At 37.4% G+C, this 17,873-nt stretch overlaps 4 protein-coding genes across 5 annotated transcripts; 1 reads left to right on the top strand and 3 right to left on the bottom strand.

Moving 5' to 3' along the window:
- Nucleotides 1–2,365: 2,365 nt before the first annotated feature.
- On the bottom strand, nt 2,366–4,294 carry LOC145895031 (uncharacterized). The gene is made up of 7 exons (XM_082983775.1): nt 4,149–4,294; nt 3,951–4,073; nt 3,428–3,620; nt 3,248–3,312; nt 3,005–3,122; nt 2,737–2,847; nt 2,366–2,578 (listed from the first exon to the last, which is right to left on the bottom strand). The coding sequence occupies exons 1-7, from the start codon at nt 4,292–4,294 to the stop codon at nt 2,366–2,368; spliced, it is 969 nt and encodes a 322-aa protein (XP_082839901.1).
- Nucleotides 4,295–5,450: 1,156 nt separating this feature from the next.
- On the bottom strand, nt 5,451–6,440 carry LOC145894636 (uncharacterized). Its single transcript, XM_082983267.1, has one exon. The coding sequence runs from the start codon at nt 6,438–6,440 to the stop codon at nt 5,451–5,453; it is 990 nt and encodes a 329-aa protein (XP_082839393.1).
- A 1,902-nt stretch (nt 6,441–8,342) lies between these two features.
- Nucleotides 8,343–9,332, top strand: LOC145894633 (uncharacterized). The gene has a single exon (XM_082983265.1). It carries the CDS (start codon nt 8,343–8,345, stop codon nt 9,330–9,332), a length of 990 nt encoding a protein of 329 aa, XP_082839391.1.
- A 1,361-nt stretch (nt 9,333–10,693) lies between these two features.
- Nucleotides 10,694–17,821, bottom strand: LOC145894247 (uncharacterized). Of its 2 annotated transcripts, XM_082982774.1 has the most exons (21): nt 17,604–17,820; nt 17,227–17,422; nt 16,967–17,123; nt 16,739–16,824; nt 16,491–16,672; nt 16,117–16,227; nt 15,538–15,712; nt 15,286–15,407; nt 15,132–15,230; nt 14,949–15,073; nt 14,598–14,753; nt 14,204–14,404; nt 13,907–14,101; nt 13,514–13,630; nt 13,129–13,284; nt 12,848–12,957; nt 12,330–12,582; nt 11,994–12,132; nt 11,670–11,815; nt 11,219–11,389; nt 10,694–10,952 (listed from the first exon to the last, which is right to left on the bottom strand). In XM_082982774.1, exons 1-21 carry the CDS (start codon nt 17,674–17,676, stop codon nt 10,833–10,835), a joined length of 3,090 nt encoding a protein of 1,029 aa, XP_082838900.1. In that variant the 5' UTR covers nt 17,677–17,820; the 3' UTR covers nt 10,694–10,832. The 2 variants fall into 2 exon arrangements, with proteins under 2 accessions (XP_082838900.1, XP_082838901.1); XM_082982775.1 differs by lacking the exon at nt 14,598–14,753 and having other exon boundaries at nt 17,604–17,821.
- Nucleotides 17,822–17,873: the final 52 nt, after the last annotated feature.

The raw sequence follows: 17,873 nt of genomic DNA, 5'->3' as shown, positions 1-17,873 counted from the left end.
TGTAATTTAAATGTAAATTTTGATGTGGAAATGCATTTCCTTTGACAAAATAAATCCGCAATCTTCTTTTCAACAAAACACAAGTCAAAATTACTACTTTTGAGCACTGAATTTTGAAGAATTTTTATCGTTCATTGAGCCCAACTGTCCGATTCTCTTGACTGATTCAACAAAATTACGTCAGGTAAACAAACAAATAAAAAGATTGCGGTTAACGAAGCGCGCAGTGTATCCCAAAGTTTGATTCTGGATTCTTTTAGCCTTTTGATTCATAAGGAACTCATTCATAAGGAACCTCCAGGTACTCCGAAAAAAATTAATGCTTGTGGGCTGCTAACTGCTCCGACACAAACAGCTTTAACAAAATTAGACGGTCAGGTCAGCTCCTTATAATGATGGAGCTACACCAATCGCGTCAGTCAAACTGATGATGACATAAGTTTTGTCGAAACGTCTTTAACATGACAGTGTTAATAACAGTATGGGCCAGTCTTTTTATACTTAGCAGGTATAATTTTAAGGTATTTTGGTGAGTTTTTATGTTCCATCCAATACTATGAAGAAAATTTGTAGGCAGAAATGTCATCAATATATTTATTGGGAGCAATTTAACCTTTTTTCTCATTCATTGGTTTATTTTTGCCCAAAGTATTTCAGCAATAGAAAGATGGGGAATGCGAGAGTATGGGCAGGGGGGCGCTGGATGAACCTTCAGGTTTTCGGTGCCAAGCGTCACCCTTGGTCTGATTACTTGAACAACACAAGATAAAAATGAAAACGAAAACATAAAGATGAACACGAAAACTGTACAGAAAGGAAATGTCAAGACGATGAAAATACGAGAAGGGTCTCGAATTAAACGGCAACTGGCGCGTCTGGCAGGAACTTGACTGCTGTGCGTTTAAAGTGCGGCGAAAGAGTGTTGATCATATCGAAACTGACAGCAGACGGACACTTAATGTTATGTTTTTTGTTAGTGCGTCCAACTAAATCAGTCAAATTTCGTAAATTTTAAAATGTTTTGCAGAACTTTCAAAAGTGACAGAGAGAATTAGTAGAACACGTTTATCGATTTTTTCCACTAACGAGACAGTAAACGCGCACATCAATGCAATTTACGTACCAGGCGCGCTAGTTGTCGTTAATTCGAGACGCTTCTCCGCCTAAACATGAATTTTTCGTTTTGGGTGCTTGGTACTTGTAATCTTCGACAATTTTGGCTTCGCCCAAACAAAAAATTACCACAAATTGATTGACCGCACCGCTACACGCGTTTTAGTAAATAACTCCTATCTAAACCAATGCATTTTCAGTCAGGGTGGTATTCACAATCCCCGATCAAGGTTGATCCACGATCCTGGATCAACCGATCCGAGATCAAGGATTGGATCAAGTTGGTATTCAGAAACCCCTTCAATCAATCTTTACCTGCAGCTTGGTGACGTCGGACTTATTGTAGACGCGAAATCGAAACCATGATATTCATGGGTATGGAGCAAATCTATGTATTATAAGTGACAAACTGAATATATCTTTTGCATGTTTATCCAGTTGCAGATTGAAAAGTTCGTAATTTTTTTTTACCAACCATTGATTACACAGATTAGCAACCGTTTTTTTACATTAAGGCATTAGTTAAGTAGTTTTGTTTGGATCACCACCATTCGTATTTGTACATAATCTTATGGTAATATTAGAACATTACAAATTTTAAAGATAATAAAGTCAAGGAGCACGTCACAAAGGAATCAGTGTTGCTTGTCAACAAAAAACCCAACATGGTAACAAAAGTGTACTTTGCTGAACCCAAGTTTATAAAAATATTGCTTTTCTTGTGTAAATATTCGTGTCCATGCATTGTCAGTTTTCTCAACCTGCAATCAAATCCATTTGTTTTCTTATCATTCTGATAGATTGTATTTGACAGTTCACTTATATTTGCTAGTATTTACTGATATATACTTGTGTTTGTTCATGCATATAATTGTGTTGTTCTCACCATGTGTATTTGCGAAGTGTAACATGAACTGTCAAATAACGACCTGTTTATAAGCACTCGCTTTGCCCAACATGTCATTGCAAGGAGTTATATAATGATTACATGTTTGTTGCTTTGTACCTTAGATGAAGCAAAATTTTATGTTGTTTTTAAATGCTGTTCCTTTACTGCAAAGCATTTTTGTTTATTGCCTTTTATTCCCACTGTGCCTCAAATGTTTAAAACCACTCTTTTATTTTTTAGGATGCAATTTGACAACATAAAATATATACTTAAAAATTAAAACTTAAGTGCAACAACATCAAATTATACTTGCAACTGACCACCATTGTCAACACTTTTACTTTGAGGTAATAGCAGTTTACATTAATATGATGTAGAAAATTTTTGCATGAGGTATTGAAGTGCCGTAATGGCTACCTCTCCTTCTTCTGAATCTGCCGTTACATTTTTTGACTTATCTTTGTAGGTCAATGGCATATTAACCAACACATCGTCGTCAGGGTGAACAAAGTAGACAATAGATTGTCGAACCATTTTCTTTTTGATCTCTTCTTCAGGTATTAGCACTCTGTGTTTCTGGAGAATTTAATCATCAACAATATCGTAACATTCTGTTATAACAGTGATTATACTTTGTTGTTTGTAAAATGTCACATATTTAATCTATTTCATTGTTTGCAGAAAAATACACTCATATATTTTAAAACAATCACTGTTTGCAGCATATGTAATACCGTTGATTTTATTTTGCCTCTTGTCCAGGATTGCAGTAGATCGCCAATATTTACAAGTACTGTGTCTTCAATGGGGATTGCATCAACATATTTACCATCCAGATTTTTGACCTTTATGTGCGAAAATGTTTGATTAGGTTTTGCAAAGCTGGCAAATAAAGGCTCGACCATGGAAAAGGAATTGATAATTTAGAAAAGTATGACCTACGAATTGTACGTTTCCATAACAAGTCTCAACAAGGAAATGTTTTTGATATATTTTAGATACCTGCAATCCACCAATGCCGTCTTGGTACAAAAGTGTCAAAGATCCATAATCTGAATGTTCACCAAGCCTTATTTGATTTGGTTTAACAGGGATGGTCAGTGGAGGGTAATAGAGAGTTCTGCAATAAAGTACTTTGCATTTTTTTCTCAGTATTAAGTTTGTTAGCTTGTTTATTATAAAAGCACTTTTGTTGTGCTTGTGGAACACAGCAACAATTTTATTGATAAACTGACGAAAACCAACCTGCATGTTGTCTGATTTCTCTTTGTGTGAATTTCCCGATGACATTTTTGAAAGAAAAATTCATCCTGTAAATCACATTTAATTTGCTGGTCTGCATTTTTAAGTCTTTAATATTGTGTTTACTAATAGGTTTTAATTTTGTTAAACCACTGGAGAAGTTGCAAATTCAATGTTTCCCACCTCCAAACCCATTCCAACAGCTAACACATGCAACAAAATGTTGGTCAGATTTTTGGATTCTTTCATGAGTGAAGAAAATGAGGTGAAAAGGTTGGGAGATAAATTGTTTGGCCATTTGACATCGGAACTGGTTAAAGCCCAACCAGAGATGTTGAATAGCTCTTTTAAGTCCCCTGGTCTATCAGCATTTACACTACAGAGAAATAATATCTGCCAATTAGAATAATATCTGCCAGAACCTCTTTTAAAAATAATTGAACAATCACGAAAAAACTGATTTTAAGATCTTGGGTCATTTAATACAAGGAGTAGTAATAGTTATTATTTCAATTTGCTGCATTGCAAGAAAAATAATTCATTACAAATGCAAAAACTTATTCTTTTATATAAAAGCATTTCTTTTATTTGATCTGTTGTTGTACATATAACACGTATTGATATAAGGCAACTTTTGGTTATGTTGTGACAGTAATATTTTCTCATCAGCTACCTATGCGAGTGTTAATGAAAAACAAAAACCGACCTTTCACCTCCAACACCAACATATCCAAAGTTTTCTTTTGGGTCCCGTTTAAATTCTGATTTTGCGGCGGAATCGCTGAGAAAGAATTGTTTTGAAGCTTCCCTTGCATCTTGAATAAACTTCCTGTACAAAAATACTTTGCCAGTCACCAAAGCGGAGTTCAATAGAAGCAGTGAACCACTGCCGCTTAAATCTCACTTTGAAATTCCGGTATTTCTTAAATAAGCGAATCCAACAGCCGAAAAAGCTTCTGTCAATTCTTTGCCAATTTCTTCTATTTCATCGTTGGAAAGATTTTTGCACAAACAGTTTTTAAAATCCAACACAGGAATCTCACTCTCCATTACAAAGTACGATCAAAACTATAACCACACGTCTATGTATGTTTTTCAACTGGTGCTCGTATATGTACGTGAACCCAAACAATTAGCAGCCGACTGGGAAACAATTGGTACGACGCAATAACCTGCACAGCTTGTACAAATCTACTTCAAGAATTTTCACTTTTGCGGCGGAGTTACCACGTATGAGGAGCAAATGTCGCAAAATCTTGTGTACACATGCGGTCAGCAGAAATAGGTCGACACCTGGCGGGCAAATTGTCGTCGCAGACACTTGTATACAAACAAAATACCACAAGCTTGCGTGTTTGATACAGACTTCTGTCGCCAAACAGAATGTAAATTTCTTTTTTTAAATAGTGTCAGTAAATGTCACTACAAAGAAGGAAATATATTGCAATGTGCATTTTAGCAAAGCATCATAAAAATCCACAGCAATTCAACAGAAAAACAAAGCCCTAAAAAAAGTTAGATAATAAAAGCAAGTGTTGTTATGATTTAACCAAAATGGCGAGCTACCATCAGTCTTTTTCAAATGTCACTGAATAGATGATTTGGAGAACTTCTGCTTGACGCAATCCAAAGGACCAAAAAATTAGCACGTTGCATTTTATGGCGAAACCAATGTTAGAGGATGTTGTATTGTGTAAATTCGATAGCCTAACCCGTCAATACCCGTTATATACCAAGAAGAAAACCTGATCGAGATTCGTAGCAAGGATATCCTGGGTTCAAATCCCGGTGTGTTAAAAAAATACCCATCATCGGATTTACTTGAACTGCCTCACTAAAACTGATTCTACATATGAAACCTGTAGGTTTGGCCATAACTTGTAAGTCAGTAACAGCGGAAAAGAAAACTGAAAATAGGCTTTGACCACCAGGTATCATAATGAATTATGAATCTGACGCTCTTCTGGTGGAGAACAACAAATATACACCTTTTGTTTAAAAAAAGATTGTATTTTCTGACGTTTCGCCTGTACGTACGACTAGGCTTCTTCAGAGAATAAAACAAACACAGTAGCGAAGCGAACCAACAGGGCAAAGAAATTGAGCGACGAAAAAACAAAAGGGCGTAACAGCTAAAACACAGCGGGACATAATTCAATGGACAACATCGATCATGGGTCAAACCGCCAAACATGGGAAACAAAAGTCACGAATTGTTACGGGCGAAATTGCGGAACACGGGCGAAAGTACTTTTCCATCGTTCCGATTTAAAACATTCGGTAGCGAATTAATATAATAATTTTCCACAACCAACCGTTTTGCCAAAATTGTTTCATGTTTTAATACTTTTGCTTCCTTCCAATTGATACGGTGGTCGGTGTCAAGCATGTGGGCACATAGGGCAGATTTATTGGGTTCCATATTGCGTATGGCTGCCTTGTGTTCTTTAATACGGGACGTTAAATTGCGCTTAGTCTGGCCAATATACACAGTGTTACAATCAAGACAAGGGATTAAGTAAACTACACCGGTCATTTGAAGCATGGGAATACGGTCTTTAGGTTTGGGAAACATGTTTTCTAAAGTGCATACCGGTTTCATGGCAACTTTTACGCCAGTGGCGTTGAGTATTCTTGATATCCGCTCAGAAACTCCCTGTACATATGGTATGGAAGTGAATGCTGTATATGTTTGTGTGGGTTTGTTGTGTGTGTGGGGTGTGAGATTTAGGTTAGTGGGAAATTTGTTTAGTTTTAGAACGTTTCGAATGTGTTTGCGTTCAACCCTCCGAGTGTGTGGATCGGCAATATGTGTAATCGTTCTGTTATATAAGGTTCTGGCCACAGTGAGTTTTTGATGTTTCGGATGGTGTGAGGTGTATTGTAAGTAGCGGTTAGTGTGTGTAGGCTTGTAAAAAATGGAGGTGGTAAGTTTCCCGTCCGGGTTTGCAGTGACGTTTACGTCCAAAAATGACAGACTATGGTCATGTTGTGTTTCCCGGGTAAACTTAATGGAAGGTTCGATGCTGTTTATGTGGTTATGAAACCCTGCGACCTCGTCTTTTGCTATGATGACGTACGTGTCATCGACATAGCGGAGCCAAAGTCGCGGGGGTGTTTTGAAGGAAGCAAGAGCGGTTTGCTCAAGTTGTTCCATTATAATGTTGGCCAGAACCGGTGAAATGGGAGAGCCCATGGGGGTGCCAAAAATTTGTTGGTAAATGTCGTGTTTATATGTGAAAACAGTCGAGTCTAAGCACAACTGTAATGCCTCTTGGATGTGTGTTAACTTAAGATTGGTACGTTCATGTAGTGTTGTGTCTTGTTGTAGTTGGTCCAAGGATATTCTGAGCGCAACATCTGTCGGAATTGACGTAAACAGGCTAACGACATCAAACGATACTTGACACTCATGCGGACTTTTGTTTCCCATGTTTGGCGGTTTGACCCATGATCGATGTTGTCCATTGAATTATGTCCCGCTGTGTTTTAGCTGTTACGCCCTTTTGTTTTTTCGTCGCTCAATTTCTTTGCCCTGTTGGTTCGCTTCGCTACTGTGTTTGTTTTATTCTCTGAAGAAGCCTAGTCGTACGTACAGGCGAAACGTCAGAAAATACAATCTTTTTTTTAAACAAAAGGTGTATATTTGTTGTTCTCCACCAGAAGAGCGTCAGATTCATAATTCATTATGATACCTGGTGGTCAAAGCCTATTTTCAGTTTTCAGTATTATCAGAAGAGAAAACAGTAAATCGACGCTCTTAGCGGCTCGAAGGTTCATCAAAGAAATTTGCACGATTGAAAAGGAGTACAGTCACCTACGGTTCAATCATAGATGCAAAGACCTCAGGACTCTTCCAAAAAGTTTAAGGTTAACTCCTCCGGACAAGACTAGACAGGCTTTTAAACTTGTGAGAAACTGCGGTTGGCAATTGCTAAAATGTCGCATTGCCAATTCTCACCAAAAAATCTCGCAACTTAAGAAGACCTCGGAGAATCTGAAGAAACACCTCCAGGAACATCTTTCCCCGAGTCTTTTTGAATCCTTGGTTTCGTATGGAAATTTTCGTCGACAAGCAGTAGCCAGTTTATGTGAAGCAAGACATGAAACCAAAATGAAATCTTTGGATAATTCAAACAAAGACAGACAACAAGGTTCCGATCAAAAAGGAATTTGGATTAAAAACATTTCTTCCCGTGTCTTAACTAAAGCAGAAACAACAGTGTTAGAAAAGGGACAAAATTTCGCCATCACTCCACACAAATTACCCACCATTGATCTGATCAGTGCCTCTGAAGCAGCTCTTCTACGCCTGGGCACAGATAAACTAGCGGAAGCCGATCATGCCCGTAGCAAAATTTCTAAGATTTTGAAAGAAGCCAAATTGCCACCTTCAAACTTTTCTAAAGAAGAATGGGAAGCAACTAAGAGTTTGAGGAACGACACCAACATCATCATATCCAAGGCTGACAAAGGAAATTGCACTGTGGTCATGGACAGACAAGATTATGACAATAAAGTTGTTACCATGCTCTCGGACAACGAAACTTACAAGAAACTTGCCAAATCACCTTGTACTAGACTGGAGACGAAACTGAACAAATTTGTGTGGAAACTACGGACAGAAGACTGCATATCCCAACCGGAGTATCGAAGACTACACAGCAGCGACGGTGTGCTCCCAAAGTTCTACGGGTTACCCAAAATCCATAAGGAAGGTATTCCATTAAGACCGATTGTTTCTTTTGTTAACTCGCCAACCTACCAGCTATCTAAGTTCATCAGTCAAATTTTATTTCCTTTAGTTAATAGTACTGACTTTACTGTAAAAAATTCCAGTGAGTTTGTAAAGATTATTTCTGAATATAAATTACTTCCGCATGAGTGTCAAGTATCGTTTGATGTCGTTAGCCTGTTTACGTCAATTCCGACAGATGTTGCGCTCAGAATATCCTTGGACCAACTACAACAAGACACAACACTACATGAACGTACCAATCTTAAGTTAACACACATCCAAGAGGCATTACAGTTGTGCTTAGACTCGACTGTTTTCACATATAAACACGACATTTACCAACAAATTTTTGGCACCCCCATGGGCTCTCCCATTTCACCGGTTCTGGCCAACATTATAATGGAACAACTTGAGCAAACCGCTCTTGCTTCCTTCAAAACACCCCCGCGACTTTGGCTCCGCTATGTCGATGACACGTACGTCATCATAGCAAAAGACGAGGTCGCAGGGTTTCATAACCACATAAACAGCATCGAACCTTCCATTAAGTTTACCCGGGAAACACAACATGACCATAGTCTGTCATTTTTGGACGTAAACGTCACTGCAAACCCGGACGGGAAACTTACCACCTCCATTTTTTACAAGCCTACACACACTAACCGCTACTTACAATACACCTCACACCATCCGAAACATCAAAAACTCACTGTGGCCAGAACCTTATATAACAGAACGATTACACATATTGCCGATCCACACACTCGGAGGGTTGAACGCAAACACATTCGAAACGTTCTAAAACTAAACAAATTTCCCACTAACCTAAATCTCACACCCCACACACACAACAAACCCACACAAACATATACAGCATTCACTTCCATACCATATGTACAGGGAGTTTCTGAGCGGATATCAAGAATACTCAACGCCACTGGCGTAAAAGTTGCCATGAAACCGGTATGCACTTTAGAAAACATGTTTCCCAAACCTAAAGACCGTATTCCCATGCTTCAAATGACCGGTGTAGTTTACTTAATCCCTTGTCTTGATTGTAACACTGTGTATATTGGCCAGACTAAGCGCAATTTAACGTCCCGTATTAAAGAACACAAGGCAGCCATACGCAATATGGAACCCAATAAATCTGCCCTATGTGCCCACATGCTTGACACCGACCACCGTATCAATTGGAAGGAAGCAAAAGTATTAAAACATGAAACAATTTTGGCAAAACGGTTGGTTGTGGAAAATTATTATATTAATTCGCTACCGAATGTTTTAAATCGGAACGATGGAAAAGTACTTTCGCCCGTGTTCCGCAATTTCGCCCGTAACAATTCGTGACTTTTGTTTCCCATGTTTGGCGGTTTGACCCATGATCGATGTTGTCCATTGAATTATGTCCCGCTGTGTTTTAGCTGTTACGCCCTTTTGTTTTTTCGTCGCTCAATTTCTTTGCCCTGTTGGTTCGCTTCGCTACTGTGTTTGTTTTATTCTCTGAAGAAGCCTAGTCGTACGTACAGGCGAAACGTCAGAAAATACAATCTTTTTTTAAACAAAAGGTGTATATTTGTTGTTCTCCACCAGAAGAGCGTCAGATTCATAATTCAGCGGAAAAGAATCGACTGAAGGCCGCATCTCTGTATTTCTATGGAAAAGACTTTCCCGGTTGGGAATTGCCCTTCTCGAACTCTGGCCTGCGTAACAGAGTAAAATTGTGTGTAACAATGCAATGGGTCATGCATGGGCGCCAGTGTTTTGGTTGAATGAGCGCAGATGAACAGGCTGTTGCCAGGGCGATTTTCAGCGTGTTTGGGGCAGTTTTACTTTGGTTTTCAGGGTTATTAGTCAGGCAGTAAATTGGTAGAGGGTGCTGTTGCACATGTAGCTGAAAAACTACCCAAATATTGAGGTTGATTTTGTGAAAAAATGAATCACAGAAAGTATGTTCAATTTGTGATTTTCTGTTAGTGCCGACCCTTGGCAAGGAATTGTGGCCAAATTTATAATGGAAATAACTACTTAAACTGCTCCCCCGGGGGCATTTTGACCCTCTGTTGGCCATTATTTTGGCCAAAAAAGCAGAAAAAAGTGTAGGTTTGTTTTGTAAAAAAATGAATCACAGAAAGTTACCTCCATTTGCGTTTAAGTGAAGCCACCAACCCTCCTCTAAACAATTCATGAAGAATTAGATGTCTTGTAATTGTCTTGGGGCCCCACCGGGGCTGTTTGTACACTCCCTTGGACTGACAATTTAGCAGTTAGCCTTTGCAAACCCCCCCAATGTGCTGTCTTAATGCAGCTGCAATCAATTTTTTTTCTGTTCAGCAATAGTAGTCCCCCTTCATGAGTCATCAGACCCGGCAATTGTTTTTGGCAAACAAGAGAAACTGTAACCAGGTGCACAATAACAAATGACTTCTAAAACTCAATTTTTAGGATTTAATTGAGAGATGCGGCCTTAATAGTAAATGACTTACTAATTATTAGTTTGGAATAGTAAATATTAATACAATGCGTCCACTGCTAGTTGAACAGCATATTGGGAACGTGCGTTATGAGAAAAAAGGCTTTTGGTCCAGCGCGCGTTTGTGTAAGGGGGGAGGTAGGGGTGTTACTAGTTAAACACACATACGCCTAACTGCACTGTTTCTTTCAGTTCTCGCAATGTTCGATAGAAGTTGTGTGTTACAAACACACATGAGCAAGCGATATACATTGTGTATTGGCAAAAAAGCGATATACATTGTGTATTAGCAAAATTCATAAAAAGAACTTGCAATAAAATGTTAAAGTAATAAAAACAAACAACACTTAGTGATTGCAACACTTATTTGACGAAACTCAGTAAGTTCTTCGGTTCCTCATGGGATAGGTTTGTGGAGTAGCAGACTGGCGAGGGGGCAACGCTGTCCATGGCGTTCTGCATGGTTGAACACACATCGACCATACAATGAACACAGCCTGGTAATCATAAATTTAGAATTGCGTAAATTTCAGTTAAATTATCCACAACCCATTATTTACAATGTTTTACAGTTACCATCCCGACTAAGTATTTCATAGGTTTAAAATGCATTTAATTAGCTGCAATGTTGCATCAGGCATACAACTTCACGACAAGACTTGCTTAATAGCAAAATGATATTAAATAAAACCTAAAAAAACACTTAAGTTACTTTACATACAAGCTCTAATGTAAGTATCAACCACGACGAATTTATTCTTACCAGTAAACAGGTGAAGATTGCAAATACGATCTCCATTGTATTCCGGCTCTCATTATCTACAGCAACCAACATGAGTTGTCCGAACACGCAACAAAATCCAAACAACAGAGACAGAATTAATGCGGAGACAACGTTAAATTTCGTGGCATGACCGCCGTTCTCTGTTCCCACCTACAAGTATTGAAACAAACATAAGATAAGGCCACATTCGATTTGCAAATCTCGATGTCTCGTAAACTCCTATTCGTACTTCTTTTTTATTTCGGAACATGGCGTCAGATGTTGTGTTTTGGAGTGATATTTGTTTGGCAAATATTTCGTATTTTACTTTTGCTTTTCTCGCAAAAACATCATACTTTTATCAAATGAGTTTATCAGGCAACTCTTGTCGTTCTTATAAACGCACACATTCCGTGACAAAAATGTTCTGTTTTTTTTCCACGAAACTTACTTTACTGCGAAATGTGAGAATAGCGGCTGCCAGGCAACCACCAACTGCCACAACCAAGCACAGAAATGACATCACGTAGAAAGAACCACCGCTGATCCAGCACATGTCGTCTGATAGATAAGTGGATGAGAGGAAACGAATGTCCTCTGCCGAAAGAAATTAAAGCGAATGTATCAAATATTTTATGAGAATATTTGGTGCTTTTGTGGCGTGCAATTTACTAAACAACCACATTTTTCTATAAGATTACATTAAGTGGAAAGTTACTAAAGCCACTAAAACGATGATAAAGCTACATGGTTTTTTAATCCTTGTACAACTTACTTGTGTCACATAGGTCGTGATTTTCCAGTCTCGAATCATAATATGCGAGGGAGACGGAGGCGTCAATTGCCACTGCGATTCCCACAACCACGAAAAGTAACAATGGGAATAAAAGTTGGCTGTCTGTTGGACGGTTTTTCTGCAAAAAGATCAACAACAACTGTAAGTAATGAATTGTTGGGCTGCTGTTACGAGGCAGGATAAATTGTGCATGTTTTGAGTACACATGGACACTGCTTGCCAAATCTCACCAAACCTTGAACTTTATACCTTAATTTATGAAATAAACAAAGGAATAAAATGTACTAACCAAAATAAATAACACCGTTCACTTACAATAAAAGTCAGCCTGTAGGTGTAATAAGAGTTCACAGACAACAACAGCCAAGTGGAAAGAAGACCTAGGTGGAGGAGGATTGTATTTCTGACTCCCTCAGACCAGTTTTCCTTTCTGTGATTCTCAGTCCAACTTCCATGGAGGTCAAACCGATCCCGACACGGAACGCCGAACATAAACACCAAATAAACAAAAACCATCGCGATGCAAAGCATTCGGTTCAAGAAGAAAACATCATAATTCCGTGTATTTCTGCGAACAAGAATGATGCATAGATGACACCAGTTGTGATATGGACAAAATATGAATAAGAAATCATATATGTATGTATTATATACATTTTTTCGCAATTTATTATTGGACAGGACCACAAGCATAAAAACAGGTCTCTGAAAGTAATAAATATTTTTATTTAAAAACTGACACAGAAAACTTTGATTTTAAATTGGCACAGAAACGTAGCTACAAAATATTTCAACTTCTAGTTTTTTTTATACTTTCTCAAATGTATTCATACCTGTTAAGAAACATGAATGTGAAAACAACGAGGACAACAAAACAAAAAAATGATCCAACTATGATCGTAACAAGTGAATGCTCTACAATAGGAGCCACAACAGTTGATGTCTGTCAAAACAAAAACAAATTAATATTACAGACACTTTCAACATAATTGGACAATAATCAGCTTTTCTGGGGAAGTTCTTTTTTTTTTTATTTTATTTTATTTTTTTTATTAAAATCTCCTTTATCTGTTTTTTTTTTCATGTAGACTCACAACTCATTATAAAAACTTACTGATTGCATGGAAACAATTTTTTTACTTCCAGAACATTTGCAAACTGTTCTTGACTCATAAGGTGTCCAAAAACTGCTGTCAAGACAACAACCTTCTGTCGACCAATCAGATTTTTCGTTATCCCAAGTAACACATTGTAGTCGTACAAGAGCATTCTAAGATTAATTAAAAGAATAAAAGTGAAGAAATACCAATGTAATGTAAATATGTATTTTAAAACAATTAAGCTTCCTACATTTTTTTAGACATGAGCTGAAAACGATTAGCAATTCAACTGTTTTATAGTTAATTTTTTGGGGGTAATTTATTGAGGTGAAAATGCTGCAGTTACATGCTGTAGTAGTAATAGCAGCATGAAAGATCATTAAAAACATCATGACATACCTGAGCATAAATGTTTCGGTTTCTTCCATAGGTTTCATTGTTATCAAGCATTTCCACAGTAACCTCAGCCTTGGACCCTGCATAGTTGAGGGCTCCTCCAGGTGACAGATAAACCAACTAAGAAACAAGTTGGATATCAGTAAACCATGTTTGAAAAAATCATGCAATATAAGCTGTTTTTTTCGAAATGCTTTTTTTCTCATTTTCATTGACAATTATAAGATTCTGTCCATGATTATTATCAAGTATATAAAAGTCCTATTCCCAGCACTCTGATAATATTCCATTTAAAAAAAACACAATGACTGTCTTTTTTCAACATAAGCAGGAAAAATATTTACTAAATTTTAATACAAATCGTGTTTACAGTAAGTAAAAACGAAACACACTTACCCCTTGTTTATAGAGATCAGGTTTGTTGGTGGTTGTCGAGTTGAGATAAATGAACAATGTTCGAATACTTTCTGCAGGTGAGTTTTTTATAGCAAGTGTTGCATTAAGCGGGTACAAAGAGTTGTTGTAATCATTGATTGGTTTTCGAGGGGCAAAATATACTTCTGGGTTTTGTGAATAACCTATGTCATGGACCTGTTTAAACACATAATCTTACACACCATTCTGGCAGTACATGTCTGAAATCATATTTTGCTTCATGCACATTTTTGTACCCTTCCAGCAAGGTTTACTCACTTTTACAGCAATGTGAGAAGATTTGAATTCCCACATGTTGTCAACCATTCCGCTCTTGTTTAAAGCATGGGCAAAAAAACTTAACGTTTCAACAAGGGAATACCTCATTTTGAGGTCTGCATGGTAAGTAGGATTCATTTCCAACCCTGTGATAAGGTTGGATGTAGCACTAACCAAGTTTGCCAACACATGTGCATCCACCTACACATAAATGGTAATTTCTAACACTGAATATTGTTACATTGATTACTGCATAGTTTTACTGAAGTTGCAATGCATATTTGTAATTCAAAAACACCCTTCTAGCTAAAACTATGACAAACATTTATAGAAAATTCATTTTTTTATAATTAGTGACAAGGAGTGTCATGTAATTTATACTAGGGAATTTTACCGTGGATGCAGAATTCTGCAGAATCGTTTTAACTGAGTTGAAAATGTTTATGGCAGCATTTAGTTCTTCAACACTTAAACTATCTGCACTTGTTAACAACTGCAGTTTTTCTGTTGTAACTGCCAGTTCAGACAGGTTGAAGTTGTTGATGTTTATCTAAGAAAAAAGCTTATAACAGACTAAAACCAGGAGCTGAAAGATTTCTGCCATGTTTGGCCTTCATTTAATAACAAAATTCTCAAATAAAATCCCAGGCCATGACTAAGAAATCTTTATTGGCATAAAATATCATTAAGTTAATCAAAATCAACAGTGTGATAATGTAAAGGAAAATATTGTGTAAAAAGTTACCTTGGACAAAGTAGCATTGCAAAAAACTGTATTTAATGTGTTTGGGTCAAATGTAGCTCCAAGTAAAACCCCTGAGTTAGTTGGTTTGAATTGTGTCACACATTGTATTGATGCAGCTGAAAATCCTAAAAGGTAAACATACAAGTCAGTGTAGATAATATAACTATTTAAATTAAACTATACCTTGTGGACACTTGGCCCATGATAAAGATCTTGTGTTGACCAAAGCATTGGGAAAGTAATAGGAAGAAATATGATTGGGATAACTGTGGAAGCATGGAACTGCAAACAAAGTGGTTAAAGGAACTGAAACAAATGTTAAAATGAACTATTATACTTGGTTGTGGCATTCCAACTAATACAGTGCTACCATACTTTTCCCATTTTCGTAATCTTGTTGCATATCGTTGCAGTAATGTGTCAACAGTTTCATAAATGCCCGCATATTGCACATAGTACCTAAAACAATAGACAAATGTACTAGCCGATACCGGAGGCAAAAGGAAGTGGCAATACACTTTTGTTGTGCACATGCCACAAACAGATTGGATAACAACCATAAAACCTTGAATACAAAACAAAATCCAACCTCGCAACATAATCTTCCACTGAAATAATTTTCACACCCTTGTATCTGCTTCCTCTGTCCAATGAATAGGGTGGCTTAAAGTCAGTTTCTAATTCCCACTCCAAACTTTTAATTCGTTTCTTGTACACAGTTTGGTCACGAGTCAAACCTTGCCAAAACTCATGCAAATACAATCCTGTAAAAAAGAGGAATACATAAACCGTCCAAAAAAATCAAAACAATTTCTTTCAGATTGTTGGGGTCAATACTTTTGCAGACCGGGAAACTTTTTTTAACTGTTTTGCAAATCTATGTCAAAAAAGCCTCTTGAAAAGTTAGCCTTATCTATCCCCCAAAGAACAAGTGTGTTTGTGTATTGTGTTTCATTTTTCAATACTATTTAACTCTCTTTTCTTACCCTGCTCTGGTTTTTAACACATAGTTTGTCATGATTGAATAGAAATCTTCTGACAGCAAAGCAGGACAGGTAACCTAACTAAATCCATGTTTTGCGTATAGGATATGTTGTTCTAATCTAAGAATTACTTCTACTTTGGAAGTTTTAATGATAGTCTACCACTGGATTTTTACAAAACAAACCTTCGCAAGATTTTCCATCTCCAACAAAGCCATTCCCGCAGTTGCAGAAAGGATATCTCCACTGGCACCGGGCGTCGGCATGACAACCGTGCACTTCACACCAATGTTGTTCTGCAATAAAATACAGAAGTTACATGACCCAATATAGAAGCCATCATATGTGTTTGTGGAATTAAATTATGTTTTAAACACTTGTTTAGAGGTAAGGTCATGTGGCGCCGACGACGTAACGACTTCCTCCTATACTACGTCACATCGTGTTGCAACTTCCCGCCAAATTCATTTCCGTTTCCAGAAAATATTTTGATGACTTTTTTTGATGATATTTCATTCACGCAGAATTAAACATAAATCTTTTTTAAACTACAATTGACCTGGAGGGCAATGATCACTTGAGTTGAGATATGATCGTAGATCGGCCGTCAACTGACAAGTGGAACAATTGAAACTTTCTGAAACATAAGCGCTGTCATTCGACGCAGCAAACTGAGTGGATATGTTGGTTCCAACGACGACAACGAATAGTTTGATGTTTTTAGAATTGGCAAACGCATAACTGAAACAATATAATACACATGTAAATTTGGCAGAAGTTGCTTCCTTGGGAATAGACGAAAAATACCTTTGCTGTAAGGTGTTAGTTGAACCTGAAGTTATCAGAACAATTGTCCGTCTTCTAGTTTCCGTTGATATTAAACTCGGAAAATTCTGAAACACAAGACGCGATTGTGGCTTACACTACAAAAGAATATTTGCAAATGTATGATGTTAAAATACTCCATTTTCGCTCTATTGTATAAAATTCTATTTACTACCCTATTAATAATTAAACTAATGAAATCTAACTTACCTTAACAGTTAATTTTATGGCGTCGACACTGGTCGTTGACGTCAGAAACACAGGGCGAATCATATTATTTTGCACAGTACGACGCAAACAGCTGACGTCATTGCACGTGTGTACAGTGACGATGGGGTAGGTACGTATCGTTATCGGAAGTTCTGGGCTTTTAAAACAAAGATAAGTTGAAAATACCCAGTGTAGTGAAAGGCATTTCTCCTAAACATCTGGCTCTAGTGAGTAGATTTGTTTTACTATATACAACTAACCTCGGAGTGGTGCTTCCACTACTATACAAGTAAACACCAACTTTAACTGCTTGATAGGCGTTTGGTAGAGGTCTTGAAAACACATTCATAGATTCTGCTAACTCATTTTTGAGACTTTCATACTGTGTATTGTTTACACAACAAGTGTCCACCAAGAATATCAAATCATCATGAAGAAAACAGGAATCTGCAGGTGCTGTAACATAACGTGGATTTATACGTATATGAATGTGCTCAATCCAACAAGAAATGACTAAATTGGAAACTATATTGTTAATTATCTACATTGTAAACAACTGCCACAAACGGGTAGCGAAATACATTATGAATCACAGACATCGAACAATATAAAATTTAATGTTGAGGTATTCACATACCTGATAGTACCGAACTTGTAATTGACCATAACAACACAAAGAAGTAAGCCAATATTCTCCTAAGCTTACACATGTCGCTTGTGCTCTATCAGGTCTGTAACAGCTAAATGTATGGCATTCCGCGCCAGGCCGGCTTTCGTGGCTGTTTACGCTGTTGAGCGGGGAGAAAAAGGCACTCGCGAAAGTGACGTCATGGGTAATTTACAACTTCAGCACGTGCGCAACTGACTCAGTTTTTGGCTGAAGTAATTTGTCTTTGTCACTCTCCGA

This window comes from Ascidia mentula, chromosome 3 (assembly GCF_947561715.1).
Source record: "Ascidia mentula chromosome 3, kaAscMent1.1, whole genome shotgun sequence".
Lineage (NCBI taxonomy): Eukaryota > Metazoa > Chordata > Ascidiacea > Phlebobranchia > Ascidiidae > Ascidia > Ascidia mentula.
The sequence above is the reverse complement of the archived record's forward strand: the minus strand, read 5'-3'. Positions and strand labels throughout refer to the sequence as shown.